The sequence below is a fragment of the Plecotus auritus genome (assembly GCF_963455305.1).
Source record: "Plecotus auritus genome assembly, chromosome: 2".
Lineage (NCBI taxonomy): Eukaryota > Metazoa > Chordata > Mammalia > Chiroptera > Vespertilionidae > Plecotus > Plecotus auritus.
In genome coordinates, this window is record NC_137771.1 from 53170974 (window position 1) to 53190035 (window position 19062).

At 35.6% G+C, this 19062-nt stretch overlaps 1 protein-coding gene across 1 annotated transcript in view; it reads right to left on the reverse strand.

Annotated features, from left to right (window-relative positions):
• The window catches only part of NEGR1 (neuronal growth regulator 1), a 917357-nt gene that overhangs the window by 297867 nt on the left and 600428 nt on the right, over nucleotides 1-19062 (reverse strand). The window contains exon 4 of the mRNA XM_080656273.1: nucleotides 18490-18621. Coding sequence (XP_080512399.1) covers nucleotides 18490-18621 — 132 coding nt within the window. The remainder of the gene's footprint in view (nucleotides 1-18489; nucleotides 18622-19062) is intronic.

Sequence of the window (19062 nt, forward strand, 5' to 3'; positions counted from 1 at the left end):
TCTTTCACTTAGAATAGTGCTCTCCAGGTTCATCCATGCTGTTGCAAAAGGTAAGATTTTGTTACATAGTGTACTTGCTCCTGCTATTTCTTAAAAGGCACCAAATAAGTTATCTAAGATTTTTTTCAGAGGTTTGGAAACTTGTCATTGTGGTTTGGGAATTAAAATTTGTTATTAAATTTGGATCAGAAAATATGACTCATACTATTTATGCTTTGGGGAATTTTTTGAGATATGTTGTAGCTAATTTTTGTAGATAATTATAATTTATAAAAATTCTGTGGCTGCCCTGAAACACAGTCTACTCTTTAAGGTGCAAAATCAAATATATATACTCAATATCACTAAAATTATCAAAATTCTTTATTTTCTTATTTCTACTTCATCTGCAAAAGATGAGAGGTTTAAATAAAACTTTCTCCAAGCATTGGTAAATTTGTAAATATTCCCTATGACTTTATATAGATGATCTTCAAGTCAACGATGTTTCAACTTACAACTTTTCAACTTTATGATGGTGCAAAAGCAATACTCAGTCATACTTTGAATTTTAACTTTTGATATTTTCCTGGACTAGTGATATTCAGTACAATACTCTGTCATGATGCTAGGCAATGGCAGCAAGATGATTTTGCCCAACTGTAGGCCAATGTAGGTGTTCCAAGCCCATTTAAAGTAGCACATTTGAAATTCTTGTTTCATCCTAGAAACACATGTAAATTAGATATAAGTTCAGTGCCCTTCAAAATAATTCATCTTCTCTTTCTTAGTTTTCATTTCTTTGGCATTTTCATGTATATTTTAGAAGCATTCTATCATAGTTTTACCCTCTAGGCAATCACCTCTAAACAATATATTGTTTTGTTTAATTTGTTTTTGAATTTTATTTAAACAATGTCATGTTATATGTATTTTTCTATTTTCCATTAACTTAATATTCATTTTTGAGATTCATCCAGACTGAGTATAGATTTACTTTCATTTTTGTATGGAAGTTTATTATATGGTAAGTTTTGTGTTGATGAACATTTGGGATTTTTTTTTTGTTCTGTTGATACTATAAAGAATGCCTCTACATTCTTGTATATGCCCTCTGGTATATATATATATATATATATATATATATATATATATATATATATATATATATATATATATATATGCAGGGAATATACCTTGAAGAGAAATTGCTAGGCTGTAGGGTATGTACATGTTCAATTTTACTAGGTGATATAAAATTGCTTTGCTAAATTATTGTTTAAATTCACATTTCCTCAACAGTATTTAAATATTCTTTTTGTACTATATTCTCACAAAAATGTAATATTTTAAGATGCACAGAGTTCTTAAGCTGTTCTTATACAATGATATGTGATTATAGTTTTAATTTGTATTTCTATAGCAAACATGATATTGAACATCTTTATGTATGATCCGATAGATTTTCTTCTGCTATATAGTATAGGTTTTCTGAGCTCTTTTTAAAAAGTAAATGTTTTTTATATTTTCTGAATATTTATTCTTTGTAGGCTTTATGTACTTTAATACCTTTCCTGATTTGTGTTTTTTCTTTTTGCTCTCTTTCATAAAAACCTTAATTTTATTGTGGTATAATATATGTCATTGCCTTAATAGTTTTCATTTTCCTGTGTAGCTTAAGGAAACTTTCCCTACCAAGGGGTGGAAAGATATACTCTTATATTATCTTTTAGAGGTTTTTAAAAAATTGCCTTCTACAATTACATCCTCAATTTATCTGAAATTAATTTTGCTTATGTTGTGAGGTAGATTTTCCTTTCATTACCTTTTACTTTTTACTTATGAAAACTAATTGCTCCAAAATGATTTATTTTTCCCTTCTGCTCTATAATTTCTTCTCTTTTATATATCAGAATTCTATGTATGAATGGATCTGTTTAGGGGCTCTCTGTTCTGCTCTAGTGGTGCATTTATCTATTGTACTGATACCACACATTTAAATCTCTATAGAGTTATATTGCATTTTAATATCTGTTAGGGTATCATCTCTCCCAGACTTTTTTTCTTTAGGCATTTCTCACATTATTAATATAAATTTTAGAAGTAATTTTGAAGTTTCATGAAACCCAAGTTTGATTTTTTTTATTTAAATTCTAATGAATCTGTATTTTGTTTGAGGGTAATGATATCTCCAAAACAACTCTGAGTATGCTGTGCTTCTCCATTTAATTAGGTCTAGCTTAATGGATTTAAATAATTATATATATTTTATTAGATTTACCCTTAATACATTTATATTTTGTAGATATTCTAAGTATTATTTTTCTCAATTGGATGTGCTCTTTTTGTTAGTTTATAGCAATACAATTTAATTTGGTATGCTGATTTTATATCTATTAATCCTAATAAACTACTTACTTGTTAATTTATCAGTACATCCTTCTAGGTTTTATATATGGAAAATGACATCATCTTGGAATAAGGTCAGTTTTAATTTGTATTTTCAAATACTTTTACCTGTAATATTTTCCTGTTTTTATTTTCCTATCCTGGCTATAAAAAGTAATGAAAGGGGTCATCCTTGTTTTAACTGATCTTAAAGAAAATGTATTTATATTTCATCCATGTGTATGACACTTGCTATAAGTTTTTACTGATGCCCTTTGTCAGCTAAATGTATTTCTACTTAGCAAAGAGATTTTGTAGAACATTGATCAATTTGAATAGCATCCTATTCTTTCATAATACTTTAATTCCCTTTTCATTTCTTTAAGCATGTCAACATCTTGTTAGTATTCTATTTGCAATATTTCCAATCATTGTATTATGTGTATTTTATTTTGAAGTTTGTTTGTATTTCTGCTGCTGGCTTGTTTTCTCTTTTGTGCACTGGATTTTTTTTATTAAGAATTCATGTTTCTTAAATACCACTTATGATAAAGTACGGCTTAGGTTTAAAATGTTTTTGACAGAAAATATTACTTTTTCCTCTGTAGACATCTAAAGGGCCGTACCCTAGCACCACTTTAAATTCAATTTTCTACTTAGCATTTCTCAGGGTCTTGAGTGCAAATTCAGCCCCAAATCTGCATGAGTGAACCTTGTGATATGAAATTCTCAGAGCGTAATTTTCTTTCCTATAATCCCTTTCTCTTGCCCCATTGCCCTGTATCAAGAGGGGGATATGCGGGTAGAGCTTTTGGTTTGTGTCCTGATTTACCACTTTTTCCTCTTTATGGGTTTGTGATACCATTTTTTGTGTGTGGCAGAAATGTCTTCTGGTTTCATATGTTTAACACATGTTTCTTGCACGGCTGGCATGGCTCAGTGGTTGAGCGTTGACCTATGGACCAGGAGGTCACAGTTCCATCCCTGATCATGGCACATGCCTGGGTTGCGGGCTTGAACCCCAGTGTGGGGCTTGCAGGAGGCAGCCAATCAATAATTCTCTCTCATCATTGATATTTCTATCTCTCTCTCTCTCCCTCTCCCTTCCTCTATGAAATCAATAAAAATATATTTAAAGACAAAAAACAAAAAAAAAATTCTCGGTTTTACTATAGCCAATCATTTAAATAATAGTTTCTAAAAATGTGTTTTTTCTTATTCTAGCGCATATTTGCATATGTTCTTAGGGTTCCCCCATGTCTTTCTGGGAAGAGTTCTAATCTGAACTGATGCTTTGTAGTATGTAGTTTGTAAATACCCCACTCACTGTCTTCCTGATTTCTAGTTGGATGCATTTCCCAGACCAAAGTGCAGAGCGTGTTTATGGTCACCACTGATCTCTCCTTTCCTGGGTTTACTAGGGCAATGCAGATACACTTTTCAGGATCAAATTGAGTTCCTTTTCTACCAGTAGTCTCTTATAACTGAATAGTTGGAGCCAATGGAAAGCTAATCCCCAACAGGTCAGGTTCTAGTACTCTTCTCATCGTTTTCTTCCCACATATGCAATTTTAAATTGTGGAAACATACCCTTTGAAATGCAATGGACCAATGGAAAAAGGAGGGTAGGATGAAATAATACTCTGAATGTCTTCAAACGCTGAAACAATATCCAAAGGGGAGATTATCCAGTGTTGTCTTCGGTACAGTCTGGAAGTTTTTAAGCTAAGAAGTAGGATGGCAGAGCTGTTTATTCCACGAGCTAAGCAGGGTATAGCATTGTTTTATTTAATTTAGTGTGTGTGTGTGTGTGTGTGTGTGTGTGTGTGTGTGTGTGTTATAATTCTCTGAGCCTTTTACTTTGTTGAAATTCCACCTGAATACTACTGGCTGTGAATTACTTTTAAGTTTTGAAGGTTTTTCAACCACTGTGCCTTTTTCTTCACTTTTAAGTCATATTTTGTCAGGAAAGATTATGTCAGAGGTAGATGGTGAGATGCTATTTTGAATCCAATTGTATTTTTGAGTCAACTCACACATATGAAGCCTCAAAGGCATGATATTCATAGATTATTTCTTCATGAATGACAAAATTTGCAATTAAATTTAGTTGGTTATGCTTCATCTTGGAAGAAAAAGAGATCCATTATATCCTTACTCTTCTAAGAAAGCTTTCAATCATTGTTTCTGGACTATATTTTTTAAAGAAAGATATGAGGCAAATATTTCTACTCTACACTGAGTATTTGAGTCTATATAATTGATTGTATTAGTCATGTGAGACTAAGCTGTGGTATCAAATCAACCCAAATGTGCAACAAGTCAACAAAAATGAAGGTTAAATGTTATTCACCTAATAGATCATAATGTTTCATTTCAGTGAATGGTTAGGGGTAAAATGAGGTCCAAGGGTAGGGACGTTCTTCTTCATACAATTACTCAGGGCATCAAGATAAAAGTAGCTGTGTTCACGTCAACGTGTAGCTCTCAATGTCAAACTATTGCTTACTATCCATTAGCTAGGAAGGGAAACAAGCATGAAAGTGCGCATGGGGCTTTTTTATAAGCCAAGTCTGGAAGAGGCCCAGTCATTTCTTTTCTTTTTTTTTTTTTTAAATATATTTTATTGATATTTCACAGAGAGGAAGGGAGAGGGATAGAGAGCTAGAAACATCGATGAGAGAGAAACATCGATCAGCTGCCTCCTGCACACCTCCCACTGGGGATGTGCCCGCAACCAAGGTACATGCCCTTGACCGGAATCGAACCCGGGACCTTTCAGTCCGCAGGCCGACGCTCTATCCACTGAGCCAAACCGGTTAGGGCGAGGCCCAGTCATTTCTGCTCACATTTTGTTTACTGGACTGGAAATTGGTCACAGTGCCACAACTGTTTGTTTGTTGGTTTATGTTTAATTTTCAATTACATTTTACATTCAACATTTTTTGTATTAATTTCAGGTGTGCAGCATTGTGGTTAGACAATCACATATTTTACAAAGTAGTCTCCTCTGATATTTCAAGTATCCACCTGGCACAATACATAGTTATTACAATATTATTCATTTCATGCTGTACTTTATCCCTGTGACTATTTTGTGACTACCAATTTGTACTTCCTAATACCTTAAGCTTTTTACTCAGTTCCCCAATTCCCTTTCACTCTGATGGCCATCAGTCTGATCTCTGTATCTATGAGTCTATTTCTATTTTGTGTATTCATTTGTGTTGCTCTTTAGATTCCACATTTAAGTGAAATCATATAGTATTTGTCTTTCTCTGTCTCACTTATTTCACTTAGCCTAATATCCGTTAGGTCCATCCATGCTGTCATAAATGGTAAGATTCCATTTTTTTTATGGCTGATTAATATTCCATTGTGTAAATGTACCACAACTCCTTTATTCACTGGTCCATTGTTAAGCACTCGGGTTGCTTTCATATCTTGGCTATTGTAAATGACACTGCAATGAACATAGGGTGCATATATTCTATTGAATTAGTGTTTTGGGTTTCTTCAGATATATACCCAGAAGTGGAATCTGGATCATAAGACAGTTCCACTTATAATTTTTTGAGAAACCTTCATACTGTTTTCTACAGTGGCTGCACCAGTCTGCAGTCCCATCAATAGTGCATGAGGGTTCCCTTTTCTCCACATCCTCAACAATACTTGTAATTTGTGGATTTATAGATGATAGCCATTTTGACAGGTGTGAGGTGATATCTCATTGTGGTTTTAATTTGCAATTCTCTGATAATTAGTGATGTTGAGCATCTTTTCATATGTCTATTGGCCATCTGGATGTACTCTTTGGAGAATTATCTATTTAGTTCCTCTGCTCAGTTTTAAATTGGATTGTGTGTGTGTGTGTTGAGCCACAACTAACTACACACTATAGTCCAAGCATTGGGCGAAGAAAGGAGATAAAATATATATTTTGATAAACAACTTAAAATTTCTACCACACTGAAAAATTTATAAAGTTCTATCAGGGCACTTAAGTCTTAGTCATAGTTATGCAACTTGACCCTTAAAGAATTCACAAATCATCGATCCTTCCATTTGGTAGTGAGGTGCGCAGAACAGTTTCTGAGAGACTTTACCAAAGACTGCATGTGCATGTGAACTGCACTGAGTCCAAAGTCCTTTTGACATTCACAGAGAAAAATAGAAGGATTTGAAAAACCAATAGGCTCACAAATATGAAACAGCATTAACAACATAGCATTTGTGAACTTCAGCTCAGTACTGATGTACTTCATCCATCTGATAATGTAAATCTAGTTGCACTAAATGCAGAAACATCCTCAACATCTCTTCTAGGCTACAGAATGCTGATTTATTTGGTTTAGGAATAAGTATAATTTACTGGAGAAAAAAATTAATGTGCATTAAGCTACTATGGCCCATTATATTATTTAAACATTAGAAATTTTATCAAGTTCCTAACTCTAACTCTGAAACAACTGGGGAGTGTGTATAAGATATAAATTGTCTGCCAAAACTGGTTTGGCTCAGTGGATAGAGCGTTGGCCTGCGGACTGAAGGGTCCCGGGTTCGATTCCGGTCAAGGGCATGTACCTTGGTTGCGGGCACATCCCCAGTGGGAGATGTGCAGGAGGCAGCTGATCGATGTTTCTCTCTCATCAATGTTTCTAGCTCTCTATCCCTCTCCCTTCCTCTCTCTGTAAAATATCAATAAAATATATTAAAAAAAAGACATAAATTGCCACCAAACTACTTTTAAGTTGTTGATAAATTTAATAGAATAGATCTCAAGGCAATAAGAGCAGAACAGTGAAACTTTTTGTTTTGTTTTATTTGTTTTCTTCTGGTTAAAAACACATTTTATTAGATGTTGTGTTTAGAATATATTTTCATTTGTATGTGATAAGACTTATAAATATTAATATTTTTTTTTATAACTAAACTTACCTTAGACAAATGACTTTTACCTCATTAAGGCTCGATTGACTATATGTTAAATAAAAATAACTTTTTGGAAGTCTAATGAGTATAATATATGATTAAATTATGGTATATTTTGGCATATAGCAGTTGTTTAATAAGAACCACTAATTTAGTGAGGACTATAGCAGTTCTCAAAGTGTTGTGTGAGGATGTCTCATGGTTTGTGACATACTTTAAGAGAACCATTTATTTGTGTAGAAAACTATTTTCATTCTGTTTCCATTTGAATTTTTATTCTCTCACTCATGTACAGAGGAGTTTCTCAGACACTGCATGATGTGTGAAGATATCATTGCTCTGACTTACAAGTCTAATCTGCTTTTGTGTTTATTTTAGTTATTTTTTTAGTTGTAATTTAAAATGTAGAAAACATGATATAATGTACTTTGTGTTTTTTTTTATTTTAACTTTTAATTTTAAATATAGGGAACATGAAGAGATGTAATTTATATAATCAAAAGCTATTTGAGAATCTGGATAATTTTTAGGCATGTAAAAGGGTAGTGAGATCAACCATTTGAGAAAGCTGTGCTACAGTCTGAAACACAGGGTCCTGTACATAAAGCGATGCAGCTCCCAATAGTGAGCTCTGAGTGTGCGAGTATGGTTCATGGAATGGACCATGACTGCATGGCGATAAGAACAGAGGAGTGAATCTTAAACATGAAACAAAGACAGAGTGTTCTAAATAAAACATTATCATCTTTCATTTTAATTATAAAAACTAGAACTGTTTAATGTCCCTAGCACAATGGGCCTTTTTGTTTGTTACTTTATATTTGGGGTGTGTGTGTGTGTGTGTGTGTGTGTTTGCACTGCTGTTAACTTCACTGTGCAGCAGCAAGCAGGCAGGCTGCCTGACTCTGATACCATTACATTCACTATTAAACTCAGCTCTTACTTCAGACAACATGTGAACAAACCGATTTTGAGGGCAGCATTATTCCCAAGGATTGTTTATTGTGATTGTCTTATCTGTTCACTTAGAATCCTAATTTCCTTGGCTCTTCCCTTTATTTCAGTGTCAACCATTCTGACAGCTAGCACCTGTGTATATTCTGGTTATTCAAATCCTTCCTGCATCACACACAACGATCCTGTGTTGTTACCCTTCAGGCTACATACTCTCTTTCATAAAGTCGCTGGAGTTTATAGAGTTGACTGAAAAGAATTACATTCCATTTTGTGTTTACATGGAGGTAGGCTGATATAATAAAACAGCCTTCTGCCAAAAATTAGGATCTCAGTCCCTCACACAATCTGGGACTGCTGGCTCCTAACCACTTGCCTGCCTGCTTGCCTGATTGCCACTAACCACTTCTGCCTGCCAGCTTGATTGCCCCCTAACTGCTCACCTGCTGGCCTCGTTGACGCCTAAGTGCTCCCCTGCCAGCCAGATCGCCCCCAACAGCCCTCCCCTGCCAGCCTCCTCCGCACAAGGCAGCGGAGATGCCGGGACCAGCCTCTTCCACACTGCGTGGAGCCACGGGACCCCCAGACCTCACCGCGTGGAGTGACTGCTGGGCCCCGCCTCTGCTGTGCATGCAGCCATCTTGTGGTGGCCATCTTGTGGCAACCATCTTGTGATGACGTCGCGTGCGGTGATGCAAGGACCACCTAGGCTTTTATTAGTATAGATGAGTTAAAAATAGAATTCAGACCTTCTGTCTCATACTCCATTATCCAGTAATCTCCAAACATATATGTTTACTAGAGGCCAGTGAACGAAATTCATGCACTTGGGGGAAGTCCCTCAGCCCAGCCTGCACCCTCTCGCAGTCTGGGAGCCCTAGGGGGATGTCTGACTGACAGCTTAGGCCCGCTCCCCATGGATATCCTTAGCGCTACCACAGAGGCAGCCACAGAGGTGGCCGCAGAGGTGGCCGGTGTGCTCGCCAGCTGTGAGCCCGGCTTCTGGCTGAGCGGTGCTTCCCCTGTGGGAGCATACTGACCACCAGGGGCAGCTCCTGCATTGAGCGTCTGCCCCCTGGTGGTCACTATGCGTCATAGTGACCGGTCATCCCTCCATTCGGTCGATTTGCATATTAGCCTTTTATGCCTGCAGGATCAGGCCGAAACTGGCTCTCTGACATCCCTCAAGGGATCCTGGATTGTGAGAGGGTGCAGGCCAGGCTGAGGGACCCCACCTGTGCATGATTGGGGCTGGGGAGGGATTTGGGAGATTGGCCAGCTGGGGAGGGACTGCAGGAAGGCTCCAGGGCATGTCTGGCCTGTCTCGCTCAGTTCCAATCAGCTGGACCCCAGCAGCAAGCTAACCTGCCGGTCAGAGTGTCTGCCCCCTGGTGGTCAGTGCATGTCATAGCGAGCGGTTGAATGGCTTTAGAATATCATTAGCATATTATGCTTTGATTGGTTGAATGGCCGACCGGACAACCAGACACAGCATATTAGGCTTTTATTAGATAGGATTATTATCACCTAGAAAATTTCTAGAACATTTTACTCATTTGTTTATAAGAAAATATAATATAGACAAATTCAGCACAAGGAGTGGTTATTCAGTAACCTGTATATTTAAACTGTTTCCAAGATGATTGAATAAAATTCATTGCTAATTCTCACTATATACATGTCTTCCAAAATTGGTTTAATATTATTATATATGTGGGTAGAAATAAGGGGAAGAGAAGAGAGGGAAAATATGATGAGGAAGAGTACTAATGGGCAAGAAAGAGAAAATGATTATACGCATGAAAGAAGGAATGAGTGGGGACAGGCAAAGCAAGCTCAGAGGTGCAAAGGGAGTTTCCCCAAATGTGGTCCTTTTTGTTCAAAATGTATCTACCACAACTCTTTTATATACTGCCTTCATTTCTACCATTCTATTCCCCTAATCACTCCACCTTCACTCTCTTCACACACATTCACGCACGTACACAAAATATACAAATATGTGCAATAGCAGACCTAAGAACACCTGACAATTCCTGTGGATTCTAATGTTAACAATATGGAAAAGACCCAAGATTAATTCAGTGTTGCTCCCATTCTGTGAATAGCTCTTAAGTGTTCAGTTAGAATGAATTCAATTCCATAAATTATCATGCTTGATATATATGCTCACTGAGGAAATATGCTGATGAAGTTGAACTTAAGTAAATACAAGTTTATGAACTGTGTGTTTGTTCAAGGTTTGAACTTTCGATCAGCTTGAAGAATATATTCATAAGAAGCCACCCTGAATTTTTCAGAGTTTGACACTTTGATATCTTACTAGAGCATGAATCTAGATGAGTATACTATCAGAGAAGCATACATATAAATGGGAGACTATACATATTTTTTTTCCTAACTTTACCTCCTTTCTTTAATTTGGCATAGAATAGTTTTTAGTCCAGAGCATATCACTCTATTAGAATTGCTTTCTTACTGTTATCTAATGGCCAGACTCTATCATGCTATTAATTTATATATATTATGTATGATTTATATAAATATATATGTACATTTTCTAAGTGATAAATACCAACATAGAAAGAACTATAAACAAAACAAATAAACAGACTCACCTAGCAAACAGTTTTGCTCACATATTAAAGCAAGAAAATTATTAAATTATTAATTTTCCAATTTTAAAGAAGAGAAATAATAAAAATATGTACATATGGTTACTATAGATGCCTTTTGATGTTCCATGAGCACAAGGGTGAAAAATTACTAATAAACTTTTAACACCAGAACTCCTCTCAAAACCTAGATAAAAGTATGGGAGAATACATTTAAGTTCAATTGCATAGCCAACTCATTAAGTAAAAATAACCTTAGCACACTAGTCATTAATTGAAGTATAAGTCTAAGATTTAAATCAAAGGATCAATTATGTCTTCTTCAATAGAAGAAATCATGTATTCCTTAACTGAATGTTTAATAACAGTTTTACTTCAACTGAGGGATTATATAAACCATAGAATTAAATCTATACCATAAAGTCCCAAAGGTGAAAAGGTTTTACTCTTAGATTTTTATGTTGTTCTATTGAGAAGAAAGCTTTTATTTAAAATTATATTATCTGGTTAATTACCCATATGTTTGTGATATACAATGTTCAATACTTATATGGATTTTTCTTCAAAGATCTTAGCTCTTCATATTTCCATTAACTGGATGTATTGTTTTTAATATTATCATTTTAATACTTTCCTGTGCCCTTGCCATGACAAAACAGAAATCTTCCAGTGCACTCCATGAGTGGAGAAAATAAAAACATTTAAATACATTTCTTTAATATTCAAATGTACCTCTGAATAGTTCTATCATCTCAAAGTTACCCTTTGATTGAGAAGCACTGGATCTATGTCTGCCTATGAAAATTCCTGAACTCCCATCTAATCTGGCCCCACCTTCCCCTACAGTACCCACCTTTCTGTTTCCCTCTTTGGTTGCTCCAGCTCCATGCAGTCTAACAGTCCCAGCAGTGCCTTGTCCACTGATTTCTATGAGGCTAAGCAAATGCTGCTGCTTCTGCTTTGGAGACCACTCTTCCCACCGCCCCCTCCCCAAATACACACTTTTAAAAATAACAAATATATCTCAAATTCAATTTTGTCCTTCAGACACCATCAGGTACAAAGTATCTTACAAGCTTCTCATGATACCTCAAGGCTGTATTGGGTGCCCTTCTGATAGCCTTGAGCAACACTTTATGATTGGTTTATCAAAGCACATGCCACATTGCATTATAACTATGTGTTTCTTTTTCTTTTTCTTTTCCTTTCCTTGATGGTGTACTTGAAGGCCAGTATTCCAGGCCCTAAGACCTTGATGGTCTCATGGTAAACAATAAGTAAATAGGTAAATAAATATATAAATATAGATTTGCTGAAGTGGTTCATTATTGCTCTAGAAATGGCATATGAACTAGTACTTTATTTAGAAGACAGCAATATGCATTATTTATGCCCTGAGTTCTTCCAAAGAAGTGTCAATTAGCCTATAAAGAAATATAAGATATAGAAGAGGAAGGTAAATTTGAAGCAAATGGGAAAGATGAAGTAAATGGAAAGTGACGTAGGGGCATAAAATGAAGCCAGAAATATAAACTAAGGTGATAATTATCTATTCATATAAAACCATTTCTCTCTGGTCATGATAGTATCTTTGCCCTATTCAGACTCTAAATGCAGAGATTTTTCTCTTTATTTAAAGAAGATCTGTCTGTCACCTGCAATTTCTTCTAGTCTTAAGTCTGACATGCTTCCCTAACTTGCCCAAAGTTTTGGAGACAACTTTATGAAAAGCTTAAGAAAACTGGTCATTTCCTTAGAAGCCTTGTCCTCCTCCTTCTTCTCCCAGTGGCCTCTAAATTCAGGCTTTGATACAATTGTACTAAGTTATACTAATTGGTACATTCTATTCCACATGTTTAGAGCTAGTTATATTGAAAGATAGAGTGCATATTTGCATATATAAATATGCATTAGATGCAAAATAATGCACAAATATATCCCTGTGATTTATTATATAAAACCTTAGTTTACAGTGTACCCAAAAATATCTTCACTATTTGTCAATAGGAAGTATTAATCAATTCTATTTTACTGGAAATTGTGTGCACAAAAATTTTCTCAAATAAAATAAAATGATCAATGCATAAATTTGACTGTCATGAGTGAAAACTGAAATGTCTAGACCTATTTTTATCTCAATCTGGTTTACGCTATAGTTTTTCTGCTTAATTAATACTTTCTATTATTCATGTCTGTTTTGTTCTTAAAAAATCAAAGAAGTTATTGAATGTTTTAATCTCCCCAAACCTCAATATTATTAACTGTTAAACAATGGAATTAGTGTTTCCTTTTCCTTGGGTGAAAGCACTATCTAAATATTAGGTTACCTTTATTGAATCAACCTGAACAATTGGGTAAAAAGAAATATCAGAAGTAAATTATTCAACATACTGATTTCATGTTTTTCTTGGAAAAAAATCTTGAAATTGTGGAGAAAACCTAATATCTTCTTCCTGTTTTGTCTAGTAGAATGATTCCCTTAAAGAATGCTAATCTTTTTAATAATTAATTTATTCAATGAGTATTTTGGGGGTGTCTCCTCTGGACCAGGTGATGTTCTACATGACAGGAACACATCATTTTATAAAGGAAAGGAAAATCCCTTACTGCACACGCAGAGAGAGATGAGAGAGAGAGAGAGAGAGAGAGAGAGAGAGAGAGAGAGAGAGAGAGAGAGAGAGAGAGAAGAGAGAGAGGGGGGGGGAGAGGTTGATTTTATTCAGTTGCCTAGATATGTCAGGCACTAAAGGCTTTGTATCTCATTTAATCCTTACCCAAACCCTGAAATTTAAGTATTATCGCCCTCAGTGTACAGAATTGGAAACAGACTCAGAAAAGTAAAGCGGTGACCCAAGGTCTCAAAGCCCAACAAAGTATAGAAGAGGGGTTTAAATAAGTTATCTCTGAGTATAAAGCCTACGTTTCTAAAACAGTTACCCGTAAGTGGGAGAATACATCTAAACAGGGTGGAGAACAATCAGCCCCTGACAAGACCAGAGCACCCTGCCCCTTTTACTAATAGCATTCCTTTTGAAGGGCTAGGTCATGTAGGCTTTCCTGATTTCTAATATCTGGGAATCTGCTTCCCTATAGAGAGCTGTATTACTTAATTAGTCTATGATACTTTCTAAACTTTCCAGATTCCAGATTTAGCTTCAAATAAGTCACCTTTGCTGATTTTTTAGACTCTGGGTTCTCATCCCTAACCAGACTTTCATAACTCCTGTTTTCCCCATTTCAGTTGAACCCATGGGTTTTCTGGAAGTCATTCATTCTGCGTGTGTGTGTGTGTGTGTGGGTGTGTGTGTGTGTGTGTGTTTAACAATAAAAATTGTGGAACTACAATAAAAATAGTATCCTCTAGGCTGCTTCTAGGAATGGAATACAAATGCAAAAAGAATAGAGAATCTTTCCAACTGTAATTCACTACCTCCCTCTGGCTTAGCCTACCAACTGGTCCAATTTTTTCTCTCTTGTATGTGTATTAATCTTTTAAGGTCTAATTAAGATACTGCCATAATTTCTTTTTCTTATTTTAGGTTTTTTTCCATTTTCATGAAATATATACATATGTTAAGTGCATGTTAAGTGCATATATGAAGACATTTTTATATATAATTATAATGAAATACAGATAAAGACAAATAGTCACCTACAAAATCTGTAAATAACTCAAAATTAGCCATTTTATTAAATCAACTAATTAGTCCAATCTTTATAAAATATGTCAATTACACCAATCATTTTACCACACAGCTGTTTGATTAAATTGAATAGAAATTCACATAACAGAGTGGCAAATATGATGTTATTTTTATTATATGTTTATGTTTTATAATATAGTAAATATGGCAGAAGTATTAGATAAATAGTTAACATTAAACATTTCTAACTTGCAAGGAACCTAAATCTCTTTCTCAAATTGACTTAACATGTAAGTAAGTTTATTAGAGCTTATAAAATTTATTATATTTTATCTTGAACCCCATTTGGGAAAAAGGACAGAAGTTCTCTTCAAATTATGTCACAAAGTGAATGCAGTTCTAGAAGCACAATCGATATTGATTAATAACGATGAAAAGGGGGGCTGCCTCGAACCTGGCACAATTCTGTCCTCAGGGACTCTTGGGGCTGTCAGGGGATGAGCAGTTCTGTGCTGTAACATAAACCACTCTGCTCAGTTTTGATCATTGACAAAATAGAGTTTGCTCAGTAAGGTTTGGCTAATTTCCTTTGGGAAATCAGCCCAGTAAAATCCTTAGATAGTACTCAATTTTTGACTTACAAATTCATCAAATTAACACTTTTCAAACCTCCTCATAAGTAGGAACAAGTACACACATACACTCACACATTTACATGATTTAGACATATTGGTATATGTGTGACATAACTATTCCAAACAAAGGCAAAGTCTAGGTCTTGACCACAAGTCTGAACAGAACTCATCTCTTACATTAAATACTGATTAAATAGATATGAATGCAATTGATCAATCAGTATTATATACAATTCTTCATCGTGCATTTAGGAAAAGGTAGGCTATCAAGTATAATTTTGGAAGGAGCAGAAGACAAGATTGATTGTTTGAAATTATTAAAATTTCTGTTGGGTCCATTTTTTAGTGTGAGCTATGTTAATATTATGTGTGTACCACAACTGGCACTTAGGACTGACTATAATTTAACTGAAATTAGTTCTTTAAAAAATAAAAAAGGTTTCCTGTTCTGATTTTAAAAAGCAACCTCTTTTACTTTTTTTCTAACTTTCCCCTTTTCTTTCCCGTTTCCCTTCTTAAGTTAAAGTTGTTAACAAAGTCTTCTTTCCTACCTATCCTTAGGTGTCTGACACGCTACAAAGCCCCTGAAGCATACTTTTCCGCTGATGAAATGTCTCCAGGCCCTGCTTCAAACTTTCCTGCTCCCATCCTGTGCTGGAAAACAATTACCCAGGGGCCTCTTGTGTTTCTGCATGTCTTGTGAGCAGAGACACTGACAGCTTTTGTTCCCAGCTGTGTTTTCAAAAATGTGTGTAATAGCGAACAGTCTCCGAAGACAGAAGAAGTAGCTCTCCTTATGGAGCAAAGGGCAGGTTTGTTTACAGTCCAGTATAATAAAGATAATTGCTCCCTCTGTGGTAAAGGGCAGGTTTGCTTGCTGCCATTATAAAAAAAAAAACAACAAAAAAAAAACACACTGAGTTTCCTAAGCTCAGGGAACCTCAGCTATGACATAAACCCACTGGGCATGTAGGTGTCACCTAGCCCTCATTGTATCACCTTGAGTGGCGCCTGGGGGACTGCTGCAAGAAGATGACAATACTCTGCCTACTGCTGTTGCTATGGGTAATAAACTGCCCTTTCTCTCTGTCTCCTGCCAATGTAATGAAACTGTGGCAGGTCCTTCACTGTTCTCGGCATCTTGTGTCCCCAGTTTCTGTCCTTCTGTTTTATATAAGGATTCTCTTCTCCATCCACATCCTGTAGATGATGACTCATTATTTGGTCAAGTCATCTCTTAATCTTTCCATGCAGTTTCTCTCAAATTTCTGCCTCCTTAGTCTAAAGTCTCCCCTTGTGCAGAAAACACAGAATCAAATTAAATAATAAGTGACAATGAACTAAAGTCAGGGGTATAAAAAGGATAAGAAAGGAAGTGTAAGTACAAAGGGAAATCTGGATCATCCGTGGAGGATGGGCCATGAGAATTCTTATAGCTGCTGGATTTTCAATGTCATCCTTACTGGAGACATCCCTCCTGGGTCTTGGGTTTTGGAGTGGGATGCCTTGCTGGGCTGAGTGCCTTGCTAATTTGACAGTTTACTCCACCTTTTCACTTCTTTGTACTCAATGCTGAAAATATTACTTCCTTATCAGTTCTATTTCTTACATCCCTTCCTAACATTCCAACAATAAAATCAGTAGACTAATACTCAGATAAATATGGTTAGGGTCATGATTTTTTATCTCTAATTTTAGAGAGTTCAGGAGGGATGAGCAATAGCCCTCTGCAACTGGAGTCCTGAGACTCAATGGCTACTTATTAGAAATGCAAATCTGCAGGCTGTGTATGCCAAGGATTTTGATTCAGTAGGGTTGGTGTGGAAAAACATAAACTTTCCATTTTTAATGAGCTTCTTGGGTAAATCTAAAGTTTGTCTGCAGGACATATATGAAAAATTCTGCCCACAAACTGCCTCTTCATCTGGTATTATGCACCTTTGCTCAGTCTCACGGAGATAGTTCAACCCCAAATGCATAGATTAGTCACTGACAAATCTTATTTGATGGCAGTGATTTGCCCTGGCAGATGCTCTACTGTCAGGGGCATTTAGACAGTTATTTTTGGCCCATGAAATATCTTTTCATGAAACTTAATATGAAAAACTGCTTTGTTCTAAAATTTTGGCATATATTTGGAAAATTTTCTTCTGATCTATGGTATGATACTATATGAATTATTAGCAATAGCCGTCAATAGGAAGATGTATAAGTGCAATGAAAAAAATTGAAAGCTATAACTTGTGCCCACTTGGCAAAATACTGGTACCCCCAAAGTACTTTATTTGAATTGGTTAAATAATGTGAAATTTTTTGAGAAAAATACTAAGGGGGTATTTTTGAAAAGTTAAGACTATTGCATCAGATAGTGAGATCCTGTGATACTTGTCTTTCTCTGACTGTCTTATTTCACTTAGCATAATACTCTCCAGGTCCCTCCAGGCTGTCTGAGGAGTAAAACAGACTCAAAGACATGGAAGCATGGAACAGACTGACTAATCTCAGAAGAAATGGGGGGCAAGGTGGGAAGAGATTAATCAAAGAGCTTATATGCATATATGCATAACCCATGGACACAGACAATTGTGCTGTTAAAGGCTGGGGAATGGTAGTGCAAGGTGGAGAGGTCAATGGGGGAAGAAAAAGGAACATCTGTAATCCTTTCAACAATAAAGATAAATAAAAAAAACACTATTTCAGTTATGGCTGTTGAAATCATAAGGTACAAAATAGGGTATTAATGAAAAAATATTTTATATCAATATTTTGAGATGCATTTAAAGAAAGGGCATGGCTAATGACATTGATAGTTCTGCAGATATTTCTTACTACACTAACTTCCTAATAATGATGTTGATGAGAAAATTTTTTTTTCTCCATATTTTTTTCAGATTAAATAACCTAAGTAATAGGAGCAGCACAGTAACTGCTTTCTTTGTTGAGTACTGACCAGTACACTTCATTTCCATCAGGTTTGATTAGGAGTTTCACAGTTACATTGAGTCAAAATAAGCTACAGGTGAAACCTACAAGAATGACGAAAACACCATGTGTCTGCAGGGCTTTAGAGGTAGGGATACCACAGTTTTCAATGGCAGGGACTAGGGGGATATAGGAAATATTTCCATCTGCACATTCAACTAAATTATGATGAGATTATTTGGGATGATGGATGATACATAAAACAATTTGACCAATATTTTAACATATATGCATTTTTCACATCAATAGGTGGTTTTTATCAATAGACTATTAAAAACAGCAACATATATTTCAGACAGCATTTTTCAGGTGGCTTATTTTTCCTCTGAGGTTATTTTGATAAAAGTTGATGGGACTTACAGTTTACGACAACTTTTACTTTCTTCACGTCTGGGAATGACACATCGTTTTCTGCGCTGCATTCATATTCTCCAGCTTGGTCCCTGGTAATTCCATAAATGTCCAAATACTGTCCGTTTTCAAATGGTTTGGCTACAAGAAAAAAAAATTACAGCATGTTTCATTGTGGCTGCCTGAGGCTTCATTCAAGTAAAACAACAAACTTATGTCTTCCTATTAGATATTGCTGACAAAATAATTTGAAATGAAGCTGGGGAATTATTAAAACCTTTGTTCTGTGTTCAGAGGAAAAGTCAGAGAAAAAAAAGCAAAAATGGAACAAGGGATGCTATAACAATACTGTTTCCACCGAATAGGATATACATGTGTTCTTTTTAATTGATTGTGGTCTCCTAACCTTGTCACGCATCAAATAGAGCTTGGCACATTTCTGTAATTGAGTTCAACAACCTCCTAGCAGTGCAGATGAAGTTCGCTAATATCACTTGGTTCCTATTGACTTTTATACACTGTGTGCTAGCAACCTGACACTTAACCTAACTAAATGTTACTTTCCTTTTGGGGAACTCTCAT